At 38.1% G+C, this 21310-nt stretch overlaps 2 protein-coding genes and 2 pseudogenes across 2 annotated transcripts; all 4 read left to right on the top strand.

Moving 5' to 3' along the window:
- The first annotated feature begins 857 nt into the window (after positions 1-857).
- Positions 858-2897, top strand: LOC106423612 (annotated as a pseudogene).
- Positions 2898-2947: 50 nt separating this feature from the next.
- LOC106423613 lies at positions 2948-4582 on the top strand (annotated as a pseudogene).
- A 969-nt stretch (positions 4583-5551) lies between these two features.
- Positions 5552-8266, top strand: LOC106423614. The gene has a single exon (XM_013864387.3). The coding sequence runs from the start codon at positions 7078-7080 to the stop codon at positions 7438-7440; it is 363 nt and encodes a 120-aa protein (XP_013719841.1). The 5' UTR covers positions 5552-7077; the 3' UTR covers positions 7441-8266.
- Positions 8267-17888: 9622 nt separating this feature from the next.
- On the top strand, positions 17889-18698 carry LOC106425191. Its single transcript, XM_048766625.1, has one exon. It carries the CDS (start codon positions 18253-18255, stop codon positions 18613-18615), a length of 363 nt encoding a protein of 120 aa, XP_048622582.1. The 5' UTR covers positions 17889-18252; the 3' UTR covers positions 18616-18698.
- Positions 18699-21310: the final 2612 nt, after the last annotated feature.

The raw sequence follows: 21310 nt of genomic DNA, 5'->3' as shown, positions 1-21310 counted from the left end.
TTTTATAGTAAAGTATGATTATTTTTTTATTAAAATGTGTGAAAACTCCAAACTACCTTCTTCGTGAAACACTCAAGACTTGACTTGAAACATATCCATCTCTATATTGACTTGTGCATTTAATATCTAAATCAGAAGAAGCATAGTTATATAGAAAAAAACTTTAATTTCGTTATATGTGTTTTAATGACTAAATTGTTTCTAAATAATGTTTCCGCTGTTAAAGAAGTCGCCACCTAAACAAGCCAATATAGTTAGCCCATTTAAATTGTTATTTTCAACACAATTCTAGTCACAGGCTTATTATAAAAACTGGTTATCATGTTACCTCTCCTAAAAAATTAATTTCTTTGGCTTAATGAAAAGTTTTTTAGCGTCTAACCATATAGAAAACCAAAATACCATCAAGACACTAGAAATTGGAAGATTGCATGCCCTTAGTTTCAAAAGAGGGAGTGAGAGAGAGAGAGAGAGAGAGAGAGAGAGAGAGAGAGAGAGAGAGAGAGAGAGAGAGAGATAGCTATTTGGCATAGACGTGAGATTATTGGAAAACAATAGTATTGAAGCATAATAAAAACGGTAAGAGTATAAACTGGTCTGATCAGTTATGTCATGACCTAAAAAGTCCACTAGTTATTTTTTATTAATGTTGTTTATCTCATCAGTTTCAGCTTTGTTTTACTTTTGAAAACAGGTAATTCAATTTATTATAAAAGTCCAAAGACGTTTTTTAACCTTCTTTCCATTCAATATAAATAGTCAAAGGATTGCACTATCTGCTCATCAATCAAAACACAAACTCGATAAAGACACATATATTTGGAGAAATATTTTTTCTTTTTCTTGCTTATCTCATAATGTCTATAAAACAAGTTTTTTTTCTTTATGGCGGTTGTGTGTATTGTAGTCTCTGCCAATGCTCAACTACCCCAGTTTCCCTCCCATTTCCTTTTCCACTCCCATTCCAACCAAGTCCCGGTATTCCCGGATTACCTGATGTAGTAAAATGTTGGTCTTCAGTGATGGATATTCCAGGATGACTTATAGAGATTTACACATCCATACTCACACGACAATTCAGACATATAGTTCCTTCTTGTTGCAAAGCCTTTTTGGAAGCCGAAGCCAATTGCTTACCGAAACTTCCATTCAACCCACTTTTTCCTCTCAAAGAACAATGTTCAAAAATTGCTAACGCAGCTCCTCCTACCACAAAATAGAGTTTTACATTAATAGAGGTAATAGCTATATCGTTTTTATTTTTCAAGGTATTTTAACATTTTAGCTAAATTCTACGATGTTATCCTCCAAAAATACGATTATATAAACAACATTTTAGAAGTAAAAAACGTCCAGCATATCCTTCTATACTAACGATGCGGTTCATGCCTGTGTAGATTCTAAACTAATCTTACTTATAAAACATACTTAAATTATACTACAAACTAAAACTATACAATTTTTGATATTTGGGAAAGTACATGGGTTTCATCTACAAAATAAATAAAAAGAAGAACAGAGGAGAATGATCGATTTAAGAAGTCTATTCAAAAAAATTTACTAGCTGTATAAGTTTCGCATATTTTTTTGTTTTGTTTTGTTTCATAAAAATAGTATTTTGTGTGTTTTAATGTAACTTTACTACTTATGTATCCATTTTACTGATATTAATTAAAATAACTACTACATATATTAATATATTTAATGTATATTATATATTAAAGTATGATTATTTTTATTATTAAAATGTTTGAAAACTCCAAACTACCTTCTTCGTTAAACACTCAAGACTTGACTTGAAACATATCCATCACTATATTGACTTGTGCATTTAATATCTAAATCAGAAGAAGCATAGTTATATAGAAAAAAACTTTAATTTTGTTATATGTGTTTTAATGACTAAATTGTTTCTAAATAATGTTTTTCGCTGTGAAAGAAGTCACCACCTAAACAAGCCAATATAGTTGGTGACTTCTTAGAAGTAATAGCTATGTCGTTTTAATTTTTAAGGCATTTTAACATTTTAGCTAAATTCTACGATGTTATCCCCCTAAAATATGATTATATAAACAGCATTTTGGATGTAAAAAACTTCCAGTATATCCTTCTATATTAACGATGCGGTTCATGTCTGTGGAGATTTTAAACTAATCTTACTTATAAAACATACTTAAATTATACTACAAACAAAATTTATGCACTTTTTGATATTTGGGAAAGTACATGGGTTGCATCTACAAAATAAATATAAAGAAGAACAGAGGAGAATGATCGATTTAAGAAGTCTATTCAAAAAAAATTTACTAGCTGTATATGTTTCCCATATTTTTCTGTTTTGTTTTGTTTCATAAAAATAGTATTTTGTGTGTTTTAATGTAACTTTACTACTTATGTATCCATTTTACTAATATTAATTAAAATAACTACTAAATATATTAATTTATTTAATGTATATTATATAATAAAGTATGATTATTTTTATTATTAAAATGTGTGAAAACTCTAAACTACCTTCTTCGTGAAACACTCAAGACTTGACTTGAAACATATCCATCTCTATATTGACTTGTGCATTTAATATCTAAATCAAAAGAAGCATAGTTATATAGAAAAAAACTTTAATTTCGTTATATGTGTTTTAATGACTAAATTGTTTCTAAATAATGTTTTTCGCTGTTAAAGAAGTCACCACCTAAACAAGCCAATATAGTTTGCCCGTTTAAATTGTTATTTTCAACAAAATTCTAGTCACAAGCTTATTATAAAAACTGGTTACCTCTCCTAAAAAGATAATTTCTTTCGCTTAATGAAAAGTTTTTTAGCGTCTAACCATATAGAAAACCAAAATACCATCAAGTCACTAGAAATTGGAAGATTGCATGCCCCTAGTTTCAAAAGAGGGGGGGGGGGAGAGAGAGAGAGAGAGAGAGAGAGAGAGAGAGAGAGAGAGAGAGAGAGAGAGAGAGAGAGAGAGAGAGAGAGAGATATTTGGCTTAGACGTGAGATTATTTGAAAACAATAGTATTGAAGCATAACAAAAACGGTAAGAGTATAAACTGGTCTGATCAGTTATGTCATGACCTAAAAAGTCCACTAGTTATTTGTTATTAATGTTGTTTATCTCATCGGTTTCAGCTTTGTTTTACTTTTGAAAACAGGTAATTCAATTTATTATAAAAGTCGAAAAACGTTTCTTAACCTTCTTTCCATTTAATATAAAAAACGTTTCTTAACCTTCTTTCCATTTAATATAAATAGTCAAAGGATTGTACTATCTTCTCATCAATCAAAACACAAACTCGATAAAGACTCATAGATTTGGAGAAATCTTTCTTCTTTTTTTGCTTATCTCATAATGCCTATTAAACATGTTTTTTTTATTTATGGTGGTTGTGTGTGTTGTAGTCTCTGCCAATGCTCAACTACCCCAGTTTCCCATCCCATTTCCTTTTCCACTCCCATTCCAACCAAGTCCCGGTATTCCCGGAATACCTGATGTAGCAAATTGTTGGTCTTCAGTGATGGATATTCCAGGATGCCTTATAGAGATTTACACATCCATACTCACACGACAATTCGGACATATAGGTCCTTCTTGTTGCAAAGCCTTTTTGGAAGCCGAAGCCAATTGCTTACCGAAACTTCCATTCAACCCACTTTTTCCTCTCAAAGAACAATGTTCAAAAATTGCTAACGCAGCTCCTCCTACCACAAAATAGAGTTTTACATTAATAGAGGTAATAGCTATGTCGTTTTTATTTTTCAAGGTATTTTAACATTTTAGCTAAATTCTACGATGTTATCCTCCAAAAATACGATTATATAAACAGCCTTTTAGAAGTAAAAACTTCCAGCATATCCTTCTATACTAACGATTGCGGTTCATGCCTGTGGAGATTCTAAACTAATCTTACTTATAAAACATACTTAAATTATACTACAAACTAAAACTATACAATTTTTGATATTTGGGAAAGTACATGGGTTTCATCTACAAAATAAATAAAAAGAAGAACAGAGGAGAATGATCGATTTAAGAAGTCTATTCAAAAAACTTTACTAGCTGTATAAGTTTCGCATATTTTTTTGTTTTGTTTTGTTTCATAAAAATAGTATTTTGTGTGTTTTAATGTAACTTTACTACTTATGTATCCATTTTACTGATATTAATTAAAATAACTACTACATATTTTAATATATATATATTATATATTAAAGTATGATTATTTTTATTATTAAAACGTGTGAAAACTCCAAACTACCTTCTTCGTGAAACACTCAAGACTTGACTTGAAACATATTCATCTCTATATTGACTTGTGCATTTAATATCTAAATCAGAAGAAGCATACTTATATAGAAAAAAACTTTGATTTCGTTATATGTGTTTTAATGACTAAATTGTTTCTAAATAATTTTTTTCTCTGTTAAGAAGTCGCCACCTAAACAAGTAGGCTTGGGCGTTCGGGTACCCGTTGGCATTCAGGTCGGGTTTTTTGGGTTTTCCGATTTTCGGGTTTACGCTTCTAGGTCTCATACTAAAATTTTATTAGTACGGGTCGGGTTCGGATAATACCACTTCGGGTTCGGTTCAAAATTGTATTGCATCATTAAACCCATAAAGTAATCCTATATCGTACGGATTCGGGTTATATCGGTTCGGTTCGGATATAACCAAAGTAAAAAACAAAATTGTTGAAGTAAAACATAAAGAAAAACCTCTAAATTAAATAAAAATTAATCTATCACATATAAAATAACAATAAAATGTTAAATCAAGCATGAAAACAAACATCATTTGTAAACAATATGTATTGCCTTATAAAGAGTAGACTTTTTATTTCAATGAACAAATTATAAAATACTTATTTATAACTAATTGTGTAATTAAAGCATTTATTAGAATTTTACTATTTATTATTATATATAATATTACCACAAATATTGAATTTAATAATTGGAATACTTATATATATTTCAAAATATTTATATTGACTATTAATTTCGGATTTTTCGGGTCACCCGTTCCGGTTCGGTTAATAACACATCGGGTTCGGATATTTTTTGTACCACCCTACAAGACCCGTTCGGGTATTTTTACGTTTCGGGTCGGATAACTGGTCGGGTTTTTTGGTCTGGATTCGGTTCGGATTTCGGGTTCCAGATTTTATGCCCAGGCCTATAAACAAGGCAGTATAGTTAGCTCGTTTAAATTGTTATTTTCAACACAATTCTAGTCACAAGCTTATTATAAAAACTGGTTATCATGTTACCTCTCCTAAAAAAAATAATTTTTTGGCTTAAAGAAAAGTTTTTTAGCGTCTAACCATATAGAAAACCAAAATACCATCAAGACACTAGAAATTCGAAGATTGCATGCCCCTAGTTTCAACAGAGGGAGAGAGACAGAGAGTGTGGGTGTGGGTGTGTGTGTGTGTGTGTGAGAGTGAGAGTGAGAGAGATAGAGAGAAAGAGATAGAGAGAGAGAGAGAGAGAGAGAGAGAGAGAGAGAGAGAGAGAGAGAGAGAGAGAGAGAGAGAGAGAGAGAGAGAGAGAGAGAGAGAGAGAGAGAGAGAGAGAGAGAGAGACGAATATAGAGAGAGAGAGCTATTTGGCTTAGACGTGAGATTATTGGAAAACAATAGTATTGAAGCATAACAAAAACAGTAAGAGTATAAACTGGTCTGATCAGTTATGTCATGACCTATAAAGTCCACTAGTTATTTGTTATTAATGTTGTTTATCTCATCGGTTTCAGCTTTGTTTTACTTTTGGAAACCGGTAATTCAATTTATTATAAAAGTCCAAAGACGTTTCTTTACCTTCTTTCAATTCAATATAAATAGTCAAATGATTGTACTATCTTCTCATCAATCAAAACACAAAATCGATAAAGACTCATACAATTTTTGATATTCGGGAAAGTACATGGGTTGCATCTACAAAATAAATATAAAGAAGAACAGAGGAGAATGATCGATTTAAGAAGTCTATTCAAAAAAAAATTACTAGCTGTATAAGTTTCCTATATTTTTCAGTTTTGTTTTGTATTATAAAAATAGTATTTTGTGTGTTTTAATGTAACTTTACTACTTATGTATCCATTTTACTGATATTAATTAAAATAACTACTAAATATATTAATATATTTAATGTATATTATATATTAAAGTATGATTATTTTTATTATTATAATGTGTGAAAACTCTGCACTACCTTCTTAGTAAAACATTCAAGACTTGACTTGAAACATATCCATCTCTATATTGACTTGTGCATATAATATCTAAATCAGAAGAAGCATAGTTATATACAAAAAAACATTGATTTTGTTATATGTGTTTTAATGACTAAATTGTTTCTAAATAATGTTTTTCTCTGTTAAAGAAGTCGCCACCTAAACAAGCCAATATAGTTAGCCCATTTAAATTGTTATTTTCAACACAATTCTAGTCACAAGCTTACTATATAAACTGGTTATCATGTTACCTCTCCTAAAAAAATAAATTTCTTTGGCTTAATGAAAAGTTTTTTAGCGTGTAACCATATAGAAAACAAAAATACAATCAAGACACTAGAAATTGGAAGATTGCATGCCCCTAGTTTCAAAAGAGGGAGAGAGAGAGTGTGTGTGTGTGGGTGTGTGGGTGTGTGTGTGTGTGTGTGTGTGAGAGAGAGAGAGAGAGAGGGAGATAGAGAGAGAAAGAGAGAGAGAGACGGATATAGAGAGAGATAGCTATTTGGCTTAGACGTGAGATTATTGGAAAACAATAGTATTGAAGCATAACAAAAACGGTAAGAGTATAAACTGGTCTGATCAGTTATGCCATGACCTAAAAAAGCCACTAGTTATTTGTTATTAATGTTGTTCATCTCATCGGTTTCAGCTTTGTTTTACTTTTGCAAACAGGTAATTCAATTTATTATAAAAGTCCAAAGACGTTTCTTAACCTTCTTTCCATTCAATATAAATAGTCAAAGGATTATACTATCTGCTCATCAATCAAAATACAAACTCGATAAAGATTCATATATTTGGAGAAATCTTTCTTCTTTTTTTTTCCTTATCTCATAATGTCTATTAAACATGTTTTTTTCTTTATGGTGGTTGTGTTTGTTGTAGTCTCTGCCAATGCTCAACTACCCCAGTTTCCCATCCCATTTCCTTTTCCACTCCCATTCCAACCAAGTCCCGGTATTCCCGGATTACCTGATGTAGCAAAATGTTGGTCTTCAGTGATGGATATTCCAGGATGCGTTATAGAGATTTACACATCCATACTCACAGGAAAATTTGGACATATAGGTCCTTCTTGTTGCAAAGCATTTTTGGAAGCCGAAGCCAATTGCTTACCGAAACTTCCATTCAACCCACTTTTTCCTCTCAAAGAACAATGTTCAAGAATTGCTAACGCAGCTTCTCCTACCACAAAATAGAGTTTTAAATTAATAGAAGTAATAGCTATGTCGTTTTTATTTTTCAAGGCATTTTAACATTTTACCTAAATTCTACAATGTTATCCCCCAAAAATACGATTATATAAACAGCATTTTGGAAGTAAAAAACTTCCAGTATATCCTTCTATATTAACGATGTGGTTCATGCCTGTGGAGATTCTAAACTAATCTTACTTATAAAAAATACTTAAATTATACTACAAACTAAAACTATACAATTTTTGATATTTGGGAAAGTACATGGGTTGCAACTACAAAATAAATATAAAGAAGAACAGAGGCGAATATCGATTTAAGAAGTCTATTCAAAAAAATTTACTAGCTGTATAAGTTTCCCATATTTTTCTGTTTTGTTTTGTATCATAAAAATAGTCTTTTTTGTGTGTTTAATGTAACTTTACTACTTATGTATCCATTTTACTGATATTAATTAAAATAACTACTACATATATTAATATATTTAATGTATATTATATATTAAAGTATGATTATTTTTATTATTAAAATGTTTGAAAACTCCAAACTACCTTCTTCGTTAAACACTCAAGACTTGACTTGAAACATATCCATCACTATATTGACTTGTGCATTTAATATCTAAATCAAAAGAAGCATAGTTATATAGAAAAAAAACTTTGATTTCGTTATATGTGTTTTAATGACTAAATTGTTTCTAAATAATGTTTTTCTCTGTTAAGAAGTCGCCACCTAAACAAGGCAATATAGTTAGCCCGTTTAAATTGTTATTTTCAACACAATTCTAGTCACAAGCTTATTATAAAAACTGGTTATCATGTTACCTCTCCTAAAAAATTAATTTCTTTGGCTTAATGAAAAGTTTTTTAGCGTCTAACCATATAGAAAACCAAAATACCATCAAGACACTAGAAATTGGAAGATTGCATGCCCCTAGTTTCAACAGAGGGAGAGAGAGAGTGTGTGTGGGTGTGGGTGTGTGTGTGTGTGTGTGTGTGAGAGAGAGAGAGAGAGAGAGAGAGAGAGAGAGAAAGAGATGTTGGGCTCGAAAACGGTTACGACGAAGTTAACGTCCAAATCCCTGAAGAAGAAAACGAAAAACCTTCTTCGACAAACACTTTTTCGAAATAGATTCTTCTTTACGAAAAGTTTTACGGAGGAAACGCGAGTCATCGGACAAGTGCTCGAAAAGGATCGCTACGCAGCGACCGAACACGTGCTCCGCTCGGTCGCTATGTAGCGACCGAGTTCGAGCCAAAGCTCGGTCGCTACGTAGAGACCGATCGTCCATTCCGCTCGGTCGCTACGTAGCGACCGAGCTCGAGTCGAAACTCGGTCGCTACGTAGCGACCGAGCTCTTCCGAAACGTCGATACGACATTAGTCCATGCATTCTCGTCTACCTTTCGATGCTATCTCCCGAAGACCGAAGCGAACCCATTTTGCGTTTCCGATCATTCTAAGTTATAGATCAAACTTTACCGTAAAAACCGCGGAAAGTTCGTGCTTTATCGAAAGAAGCCGTAATAAACGCTTCGAGTCAGAAGACGGCCCAAAGGGACCTAAGACATGACTCGAGTCCCAACTTACGATTTCTTAACCAACAGCCCGTAAGCCGCATGACGGTTTACGCTTGGTTCGCGAGGAAAGATAAATGTCAAGTTTCCGCGGATAAATACGAAATTTTGAAGATAATTACGAAGATCGGAAAAAATGGAATATCTCCATTTTTAAGCTATGACGGCTTAAGGGCAGAAGGGGAAAAGCGTAAACCGACCTTGGAGCCAGTATATAAGGAGTCCTAGGCGAGAGGCATGGAGGGAGACTTTTTCACAGCAAAACTTAGCACTTAGAGCAATTTTAGGAAATTTTTCGTTTTTGTTATTCGATCTGCGACTCAATTAGGCTTTTGCCGTCTTAGGGTTTTAGAACTAGGAATCTCGCCGACAGCTCTCGTAGCCCAGGCACTTACCTTGTTGTAAACGCTCAAACGCAGATTCGGAATAAGAACTATCTTGCTCTCTTTTTCTATTTCTTATTTTATTACTATTCTCGTTTCGTGTTCTGATTGCTTAGCGTGTGGTATTAGCAGATACCCGAGACCTGTGGAAAATTAGGGTTTTCCTAGTTTCCTTATTTAAACGGAAATCGACAATGCGAATTTATGTTCCCACAGTTTGGCGCTAGAAGGAGGGGGGGTACGGATCAATCTAACTCTCAACCACATCACGCTCAACCAGACATGTCAACTGACGACACGGATAACGTGCAGACTCCTCTTAACGGAGGCAATGGCACTGATCTCCACACTCCCGCAGCGGACGTATCCGCGGCTAATGCACCAGCCAACGCCGCGGTGCTTGAGGAGCTTAAAAAGATGTTCGCCACCTACGAAAAAAGGTCGGAAGAACAGGATAAGCTCGTGAGCACCTTGACAAAACAAGTTGAAACTTTAAAGGCAAGGACTCGAGCAATCCACTCCCGTGGAACCACTAAAGTCCGCGGGAAAAGACTAGACTTTGCAACCCCACTGAACAGGCCTGGAGCCGCGCAGGAACGACCTTCGGGTCAAAACCCTAGCAAGAAATCTCCCATCGAAAAGGGAAACTCTGAAAGCCCTCCGCCTCCCGCGAAGGCTTTGGAGGACAACGGAGTCGAGCAAGTCGACCTGGATCCTAGCGATGTCTCCAACAATACTGATGAGGACGTCGACAGACAGCCAAGGAGGACCAGAAGCCGATTCACTCGGGAAAGCTCTCCGTTCGACAAACCAATGACAGAAGAGGAGGAAATCCTCTATTGGAACGAACAAGAAGAGCTGGCTGAAAAGCAAACCGAGCTCACTCGCAGTAAATGCCGACAAGCACAGAAATCAGCTGGCGAGACATCGGATATACGCGATCTTTGCGACTATATCACCAAGACTGCAGCAGAAGTAAGAGCCGTAAAATCCCAAATCCATCACGCTACCAGCATGGCCCCCGAGATTGACAGGCTGCTGGAAGGGGCTCGGAAGACCCCTTTCACCACTCGCATCTCAGATACGAGGGTATCCGATCCAGGAAAAATCAAAGTACCGAAGTATGATGGTACGACCGATCCGAGAGCGCACCTTCGGGCTTTCCACATCAAGATGGGAAGAGCGAGGCTGAAGGACGGCGAAAGAGACGCCGGCTACTGCCGCCTGTTCGTCGAGAATCTAGAAGGAGCAGCGCTCGAATGGTTCGCGCGCCTTAAGCGAAACTCTATCGGAAGTTTCCGACAGCTCGCATCGGAATTTCTCAAGCAGTACTCTATGTTCATAGATAGAGAAACTTCCGATGTCGATCTCTGGAGTCTGTCCCAGAGGTAAGATGAACCCCTCCGCGAGTTCATCAGCCGATTCAAGTTGGTAATGTCTAGGGTCAGCGGGATAAGCGACAAGGTGGCCATCGATGCGCTCAGAAAGGCGCTCTAGTACAAGTCAAAATTCAGAAAATGGATATCCCTCAAAAAACCGCGGAAGATCCATGACGCCCTCCACAAGGCGACGGACTACATCATGATCGAGGAAGAAACGAAAAATCTTATCGCAAAAACATAAGTCGGCGAGATCATCCTCGAAAGATGTAGACCCAAAAACGAGGAAGAAGAACCCTCGTAACGACAAGTATGTCCATCATGAGGGGGAAGAACTCCAAGGAACGCACAATTACGTGATCGGCTCAGACCAGGGCCAAACCACGGGTAATACGTGGACTCGCAATCAAAGATATGATGAAAACACCTTCTGCGAGTTCCACCAGTCCTGAGGACACTCCACGACTAACTGCAAGGTCTTGGGAGCAAGGCTAGCCGCGAAGCTACTAGCCGGAGAACTCTCGGAAGTGACCAGCGTGAAAGATCTCATCCTCGAAACCGATCGCCCCCCGAAGCCGGACAGAAATCTTCCCGCGGAGAGATCTCCTCAAAGGAACCAATCTGGGGATAAACGTGGCAGGAGACCATACGACAAAGGGAACAATAACAATCGTCGTAGAGTCAACATGATCATCGGAGGATCGCAATTCTGCAACGATATGGTTTCGGCCATCAAGGCTTACCAGGGGAAGGCGGAGTCAAGCGCAAACTGGCCTACATGGTCTCCTACCCGAGATGATCAGAACTTCTCAATCACCTTCACAAAGGAGGAAGCCGGCGGGATCGATCAACCTCACTGCGATCCGCTCGTCATAGACTTCGTCATACGAGATCTGGAATTTGGAAGAGTACTCATTGACACGGAAAGCACGGTCAATGTAATCTTCCGCGACACTCTCAATCGGATGAGCATCGGACTCGGAGAAGTAACTTCAACTCCGAAACCGCTCACAAGCTTTTCAGGCGAAGTATCGATGACCCTCGGATCGATTCAGCTACCAGTCATGGCCAAGGAGATCACAAAAATCGTCGAGTTCGCGGTAGTCGATCATCCTGCCATCTACAACGTGATCATGGGAACCCCATGGCTCAACGCTATGCAAGCCGTTCCATCGACGTACCACCTGGGTGTCAAATTCCCGACCCCAAACGGAGTCGCAGCTATCTGGGGATGTCAGAAACAGTGGCGACTGTGCTTCCTCGCGGAGCACAAGTTAATACAGATGACGACCTCTGCAACGGCAAATTGCAAACGCACGAAGATGGATAAATCTTCGACTGACAACGCTTCAATAAAAGACGATTTAACACGTCTGCTGACGCAGACGCTTCGAGTGTCGAAACTCAACATGAGTCCGAAGCCGGCACTACAACTCCACCGGAACATCCGGAAGAAAACACTGACCCAGCCATGATCATCACGATCAAGGTGGTCAGCACGGCGACAACCGCCGAGTGAAAACGCTCGCGGCATAAAACAGAACTACGAGATGGCTTGATCCTCGAAAGAGGTACGTAGGCAGCTCGTCGAAAGACGAGTTCAGCTATCCCCCTCTCTAAAAAGGGGGGGGGAGCGGGAGTGGGTGCGTATACTCGTATACTCCCACATAGGAAAAGATGCGTTATTGTAATCGAATTCTATAGAGATTTCGAAAATTTTTACGATCAATATGCGTCGCTCCTTTTTAAGACACTTGCAAAAGTCTCAGAACACGCTGAGAAAATCTACAAACGTTAATACTCTTGCCAACAGCCTCGTACGGCCCAAAATCGCAAAACAATCTCACTTCAGCACCAAAAATATACGTATAGTCTTAGAAATAACTGCGAGACGTCGCCAAGTTAAAAATCGAGATGATACGAACAAATTGTCCTAACGCGACCACTACAAATCTTACACTCCGTTCGTCGATTGGCCCCGACGAACACATCAGCCGTCTTAAACAAACGCAACTTGATCACTCTTTTGATCTTCGAACGTCCAACACAAGGACGAAAGCGCGCTACAAAAAAATTCCGAAATTTTGGTCTAGCACTCCCAGTTGGCTTAAAAATTGTCTCTGGAAAGATGCTCGATTCGTACCATACAAGTCGTATAAGCCGAGAACCTATCGCGGACTTTAAATCGATACGAATCAGGTAGAAATCGCAACAGGAAAACCAATAGCCGGCTAGTCACCGCACAAACCTTAAAACCGAGAGTAAACCTAGGTCTTGCCCTAAACCCATCGCATTGGTCTCAGACATCTCAACGTTCCCGAAACATCTAAATGATACGAGATCCTAAAACATGTCTCTCCGTTCATATCTCAACGTTCCCGAAAGATCGTAAATAATTTTTACGAAAACTCACGTCTCGAATGAACCAACAGATTGAACGCCTCAACGAAGTTAAATATGAGACGACAACTCATGTTTACTTCTAACCCACTCGAAACAAAGTAACTCAAACAAACATCCATTATATAAACCGCATAGCGGTAGGGGTTCAAAGCCACCAAACGGCCAGTCCCGATAAAAACGGCCAAAACAGGCCCATACAAAGTTCGAAGGCCACACTCGGCCAGACATATATGAACAAAGGCCACACTCGGCCGCTAAAAAACTAGATAAGGGAAAAACTTCTTCCCGTCAAAATACTCACAGATCAAAGTTAAAATTCCCGGACAAGTAAGCTCCGAATGCATCCGCGGGATAGTTCACTTCCTCATCGTCACCGGCAAAATCAGTCGTGGTTTCTACGGTATCAGGAGAAACCGGGACGGGATCCTAGAATCCCTGAATCTTCCCATCGATCGGAGGAATGAGCGTCTCAGCGTGAGCATGATCCTTCATGCCACCCTTCATTAACTCCATCTCCCTCTCGAAAACGTAGTCATCCGCCCGCGTCTTCCAAAGGCTCCCAACAGAACCGCGACACTCACAGAAGTCACCCAGCGAGTTGAAAGCGCCCTTAAGATTCCCGTACTCGACCTGGAATTGAGAAGCGCGAGTCTTCATCACCTCGACAATTTCCCTCTTGCCCTTCCGTTCCGCCCTACGAACAGCCCGGGCATGATCACGAGCGAGTTGAGCGTCTAGCGCCAACATCTCGTCTCGCATGCGAGCAAGATCCTTTTCCGCCTTCTCCGCTTTTAAGCGATATATCATGGCCTCTCTATGGCTCGCCTCAATGGCCGATCCAAGCAAGTTCAAACCCTATAAAACCGTTTGACACGTTATAAGCAAAAAAAAAATAATAATAACGATCGTCAAAATTCTTAAAGTTTATACCCCGTTGATGATACGAGATCCTTCCGCGATGACTTTCGGCCTCCCCGACTCGCTCGTGGCCGAAGGAGCATCGAAGCCCGACGGAAGACCAGAGAAGAAATCATCGAAGTCTGGAATAGGGACCTCGCTCTTACCGCTTCCATCGCCGAAAGCAAGGTCCGGATCCCATCCCGGAAGCATGCAATTGTCCACCGAAAACTCCAGGTCACCGAGGTCATTGTCTTTCCCCTTCGAAGAGTTCATCCCCGTCGCAATCGTGGGAGCGGCATCAGGACCTTGGTCTTCACGTTCGGAATCACTCCTTGTTTCTCCGCCCAAAGCAGGACTAGGATGCACAAACCTCAGCGCCTTTCGAACTCTCTTCGGTGTAAAGGAAGTCCAGAAAAAAGGACCATTCCTGAGCAGATTCCTCACCGCAATAATGTCCTCAGGAAACGGAGCAAGAGGGTCGATAAAGGGACGATCGTTCGGCAACCTCCGAAACAATGGGATGCAACTCTCCTCAACGGACGCGGCATCTACACGAACGAAGAAGAAAAACTTCTTCCACGAGTTGAAGTTAGAAGTAAACCCCTTTACCACTGACATGAAGTTCCGAGGAACCAGCCTGTACGTGTCCGTATCCTTGATGATCTGTAATCGAAGAAGCGCTTCGAAGTAATCGACGGTGAGAGAGAGACCATGCTCGTAGCTCAGGACCAGGATTCCTATGAGGTGCTGGATGCCAAGAGGATTCAGTTGGCTTATCGCCACCCCGAAACGACCCAACACACAGACGATAATCTCGGGGATCGGGAACCATAAACGGCAGCGCACTACGAATGCTTCATAACAAGTAAAGTAGCCCTCCGGGGGACTACTAGCGCTTTCTCCTTGACGAGGAACCCTGAAATCCACAGCGTCCGAAATATGGTAAAACGACCGCATGACCTCAAGAAATTCACCAGTACTCCTACTTGGTGCACCTGCCTCCACCGGGAGATGGTTCATGACCGGGAACGATTTTTCTTTGGGAGGCGTGATCGAACCGTAACACGCCACCCACCATGCCTCGTTCTCGGCTGGGTCTACCAAATGAGGAATGAATTCCATCTTCGGCACTCGAAGCTCTTCAGAAACGTTCGCGGGAAATGACCCTTTCTTCGAACTCCTCTTCTTACTCGACATCTCGTGTTTTTCTATTTAATCAAGAAGGAAATGATAGAGACAAAGAGAAAGAAGAAATAACTTTTCAAGAAAACCTCTCTATGAGAATGAGTAGGTGTAAAGATTGTGAAGAAATTACCTCCCTTCTTATAGGCATGAGAAATTACTATTTACTTGCGGATTTTTGGACACGAACTTCGCCCAAATACACCAATCTCGTCCGAACTCGCCATACCGCGCCTTGGGAGCTCACTAGAAATCCACGCTCCCAACGAGCTGGGGGGCTAACTGTTGGGGTCGAAAACGGTTACGACGAAGTTAACGTCCAAATCCCTGAAGAAGAAAACGAAAAACCTTCTTCGACAAACACTTTTTCGAAATAGATTCTTCTTTACGAAAAGCTTTGCGGAGGAAACGCGAGTCATCAGACAAGAGCTCGAAAAGGATCGCTACGCAGCGACCGAACACGTGCTCCGCTCGGTCGCTACGTAGCGACCGAGTTTGAGCCAAAGCTCGGTCGCTACGTAGAGACCGATCGTCCATTCCGCTCGGTCGCTACGTAGCGACCGAGCTCGAGCAGAAGCTCGGTCGCTAACGTCCGCTCGGTCGCTACGTAGCGACCGAGCTCTTCCAAAACGTCGATACGACATTAGTCCATGCATTCTCGTCTACCCTTCGATGCTATCTCCCGAAGACCGTAGCGAACCCATTTTGCGTTTCCGATCATTCTAAGTTATCGATCAAACTTTACCGTAAAAACCGCGGAAAGTTCATGCTTTATCGAAAGAAGCCGTAATAAACGCTTCGAGTCAGAAGACGGCCCAAAGGGACCTAAGACATGACTCGAGTCCCAACTTACGATTTCTTAACCAACAGCCCGTAAGCCGCATGACGGTTTACTCTTGGTTCACGAGGAAAGATAAATGTCAAGTTTCCGCGGATAAATACGAAATTTTGAAGATAATTACGAAGATCGGAAAAAATGGAATATCTCCATTTTTATGCTATGACGGCTTAAGGGCAGAAGGGAAAAAGCGTAAACCGACCTTGGAGCCAGTATATAAGGAGTCCTAGGCGAGAGGCATGGAGGGAGAATTTTTCACAGCAAACTTAGCACTTAGAGCAATTTTAGGCAATTTTCTGTTTTTGTTATTCGAGCTGCGACTCAATTAGGTTTATGCTGTCTTATGGTTTTAGAACTAGGAATCTCGCCGACAGCTCTCGTAGCCCAGGCACTTACCTTGTTGTAAACGCTCAAACGCAGATTCGGAATAAGAACTATCTTGCTCTCTTTTTCGATTTCTTATTTTATTACTATTCTCGTTTCGTGTTCTGATTGCTTGGCGTGTAGTATTAGCAGATATCCGGGACCTCTGGGAAATTAGGGTTTTCCTAGTTTCCTTATTTAAACAGAAATCGACAGTGCGAATTTCGGTTCCCACAAGAGAGAGAGACGGATATAGAGACATATAACTATTTGGCATAGACGTGAGATTATTGGAAAACAATAGTATTGAAGCATAACAAAAACAGTAAGAGTATAAACTGGTCTGATCAGTTATGTCATGACCTAAAAAGTCCACTAGTTATTTGTTATTAATGTTGTTTATCTCATCGGTTTCAGCTTTGTTTTACTTTTGAAAACAGGTAATTCAATTTATTATAAAAGTCCAAAGACGTTTCTTTACCTTCTTTCCATTCAATATAAGTAGTCAAATGATTGTACTATCTTCTCATCAATCAAAACACAAACTCGATAAAGACTCATACAATTTTTGATATTTGGGAAAGTACATGGGTTGCATCTACAAAATAAATATAAAGAAGAACAGAGGAGAATGATCGATTTAAGAAGTCTATTCAAAAAAAATTTACTAGCTGTATAAGTTTCCTATATTTTTCAGTTTTGTTTTGTTTCATAAAAATAGTATTTTGTGTGTTTTAATGTAACTTTACTACTTATGTATCCATTTTAATGATATTAATTAAAATAACTACTACATATATTAATATATTTAATGTATATTATATATTAAAGTATGATTATTTTTATTATTAAAATGTGTGAAAGCTCTAAACTACCTTCTTCGTAAAACATTCAAGACTTGACTTGAAACATATCCATCTCTATATTGACTTGTGCATATAATATCTAAATCAGAAGAAGCATAGTTATATAGAAAAAAACTTTGATTTTGTTATATGTGTTTTAATGACTAAATTGTTTCTAAATAATGTTTTTCTCTGTTAAAGAAGTCGCCACCTAAACAAGCCAATATACTTAGCCCGTTTAAATTGTTATTTTCAACACAATTCTAGTCACAAGCTTATTATATAAACTGGTTATCATGTTACCTCTCCTAAAAAAATTAATTTCTTTGGCTTAACGAAATGTTTTTTAGCGTGTAACCATATAGAAAACAAAAATACAATCAAGACACTAGAAATTGGAAGATTGCATGCCCCTAGTTTCAAAAGAGGGAGATAGAGAGAGTGAGAGAGAGAGAGTGTGTGGGTGTGTGGGTGTGTGAGTGTGTGTGTGTGTGTGAGAGAGAGAGAGAGAGAGAGAGAGAGAGAGAGAGAGAGGGAGAGAGAGAGAAGAGAGAGAGAGAGAGAGAGAGAGAGAGAGAGAGAGAGAGACGGATATAGAGAGAGATAGCTATTTGGCTTAGACGTGAGATTATTGGAAAACAATAGTATTGAAGCATAACAAAAACGGTAAGAATATAAACTGGTCTGATCAGTTATGTCATGGCCTAAAAAGTCCACTAGTTATTTGTTATTAATGTTGTTCATCTCATCGGTTTCAGCTTTGTTTTACTTTTGAAAACAGGTAATTCAATTTATTATAAAAGTCCAAAGACGTTTCTTAACCTTCTTTCCATTCAATATAAATAGTCAAAGGATTATACTACCTGCTCATCAATCAAAATACAAACTCGATAAAGATTCATATATTTGGAGAAATATTTCTTGTTTTTTTTTTCTTTATCTCATAATGTCTATTAAACATGTTTTTTTCTTTATGGAGGTTGTGTTGGTTGTAGTCTCTGCCAATGCTCAACTACCCCAGTTTCCCAACCCATTTCCTTTTCCACTCCCATTCCAACCAAGTCCCGGTATTCCCGGATTACCTTATGTAGCAAAATGTTGGTCTTCAGTGATGGATATTCCAGGATGCATTATAGAGATTTACACATCCATACTCACAGGACAATTTGGACATATAGGTCCTTCTTGTTGCAAAGCATTTTTGGAAGCTGAAGCCAATTGCTTACCGAAACATCCATTCAACCCACTTTTTCCTCCCAAAGAACAATGTTCAAGAATTGCTAACGCAGCTCCTTCTACCACAAAATAGAGTTTTACATTAATAGAAGTAATAGCTATGTCGTTTTTATTTTTCAAGGTATTTTAACATTTTATCTAAATTCTACGATGTTATTTTCCAATTATGTTCAGGTCGTCTAAATATACAGCAATGATCACAAAGCCAAATGACGATTTCTTTACAAAAACGCATGGACATGTCGCATTATTCACATATCCTTTACTCAAAAGATATTCACTTAAGCGATTGCACCACATGCGTCCGGATTACTTTAATCCGTAAAGTGATCGCTGTAACTTGACCGAACAAATCTCACTGGATTTTTCTTTCAATGCCCCTAGCATTTTCAATCCCTCATGGAGTATATATATATATATATATATATATATATATATATATATATATATCGTTATCCAACGATCCATACAAATATGCAGTCACAACTCCATGAGATGCATTTCAAGTTTTTAGACGCCGTTAGGCTCATCAAAAATCTAAACGTAATTGCATCCATTACCGGGGAATAATTTTCCTCATAATCAATTTCCGGTCTCCGAGAAAAAATTTGGGCAACTAATCAGGCTTTATATCGTGTTACTTTTCTCACGAATACCCACTTATACCCAACAAGATTTATATTCTCAGGTGTTATGACTATAGGTCCAAAGACATTCCTTTTATTTAGGGAGAATAATTCAATTCGAATGGCCTTCTGCCACTCCTCCCAATCATGTCTTTTAACATTCCAAAATGGACCTTCGATCGGGATCATCATTTTCATGATCGATATCTTTGGACACAGAAAAGGAGAAGATTCCATCAACATCTTTTATCTATTACTTTTCATCAAGGGCGTAGTTGATGGAAATCTCATACTTCTCTGTTCCCTTCTCGTCATCTGGACCTATATCTTAATTTTCTTCTTCTTGATCCTTTTCATTTATGTCTTCTTTCAGACATTTTTCAGTATCAGGCTCTTCTGGAACCTTACCATTTATGCCTTGTTTCAGACATCTTTCAGTATCATGTTCTCTTTGAACCTTTCCATTTATGTCTTCTTTCAGACATTTTCAGTATCAGGTTCTTCAGGAACCTTGCAACTTTTCTCAACCAATTTCTTTCGGGGATTTTTTATCTCTAGAACCTGCTAGTCTCCCCCTCTTTAATTGAACCCTAGGTTCATTCATTTTGTTACCATCAGTTTGTTCTTTAGGAACATCAACTTTTGATGGAACATTTTCAGCGGGTATATCATGTCGTATCTGTGAATACATTTGGTAATTGGTTTACCAAATTATGCAAATGCACAATTTTTAAATTTCCAGCTCTCTCTGAGTCGTAGGGGGATCAAGGTGTAACAATGACTATGTACACCATGTAATCTCTTTAGGAATTTTTCTAATTCCTCCCCCTAACGCTGGAAATTCATCCTTATTAAAGGGCAATCGGTAAACCGTGCCATAAACATATCACCAGTTACCGGTTCAAGATACCTTATATACGGCTTGTTCTAACTCTTCCAGAGTTTTATACTTTCCCGAGAATATCATTAATTCTCCAGGGACTAATAAATAACTAGATGCAACTCAAATATTTTGTGTCCTGCCAGACATATCAATATACTGCATCTATTTTAAATTTTCTCCAGTGACCTCGGAACAAGCCAGTTTTCATACCTCAAGGTCATCTTTTATTTCCTTCTCTAGAGAAATATATACCTTGGACTTTTAGTCCAAAAATCTCTCGTTTTTTTTTAACAAGCTTTATATCAAATTGATGGCCAATCAATTCACTCTACCCTCATACATAGAGGTAGATTCATAATCCTTATTTATATAGCGCTTTCTCATTTATTGTCGACAATCTATTTTCTCTTTGGTTCCATCTTTTTATCCGTACTGATATGGTTAATCGAGATCTCTTTATCATCATCGATGATTTACCCAGGTACATGACTGTAATATTAACCATATCAACGGTCTCTTCACGAGATTCATCCTCTATTCATATATTTGCTCTTTTTCGAGGACTCTTTGGAACCAAAGCGGTCTATCACGTCTTTAGCGTGCTATAGACTCATATATCGTCCTTTTAGGACACTATTTTCTTATTTGGAGCATTTTCAGCTGGAATATGAGATTTCATTATTTCATCAAAATGTCTGGCATGCATTTTGTAAATGGATTATCCTATTTTTCATTGTAATCCATTTAACATATCTCATTCCATCAGCTTATCATATGCTTCTAGCAAACTTGCGAGCATATTTCTAATTATCCATACACTTTATCCCTCTAGATTGTATATGTCTTTATTACATGCACAACTACATGTTTACACCCGATCATGGGGATCATCTTACTTGAATTTACTTTATCAAGTTCTTTTTCGAGTGGCGGACATAATTTTCTCAATGTTCCACTCATTAGGATTCTTTAATTCTCCCTCTCGAGATGATGACACTCCATGTCTAAAATCTCGTACTGAATGCCACTCTAGAAGCAATAACATATTCAGTTTTTCCATTTTTGGGTGAATTATGTTTCAAATCCTTTAGAGTGAGATCTTAATTTGGGGTCTGCTTAAAGAAATCACATATTGTGAACTTGTTTGATGATTCATCACCCATGATGGTTTCTTTTATTTTCTTGACATGCTATATGTGAAAAACTTCTGGTTTTTTTTACATTTCACAATAATGTCGATAACATTATTGAAGATGGCT

Source organism: Brassica napus, chromosome C8 (genome assembly GCF_020379485.1).
Source record: "Brassica napus cultivar Da-Ae chromosome C8, Da-Ae, whole genome shotgun sequence".
NCBI lineage: Eukaryota > Viridiplantae > Streptophyta > Magnoliopsida > Brassicales > Brassicaceae > Brassica > Brassica napus.
The sequence above is the reverse complement of the archived record's forward strand: the minus strand, read 5'-3'. Positions and strand labels throughout refer to the sequence as shown.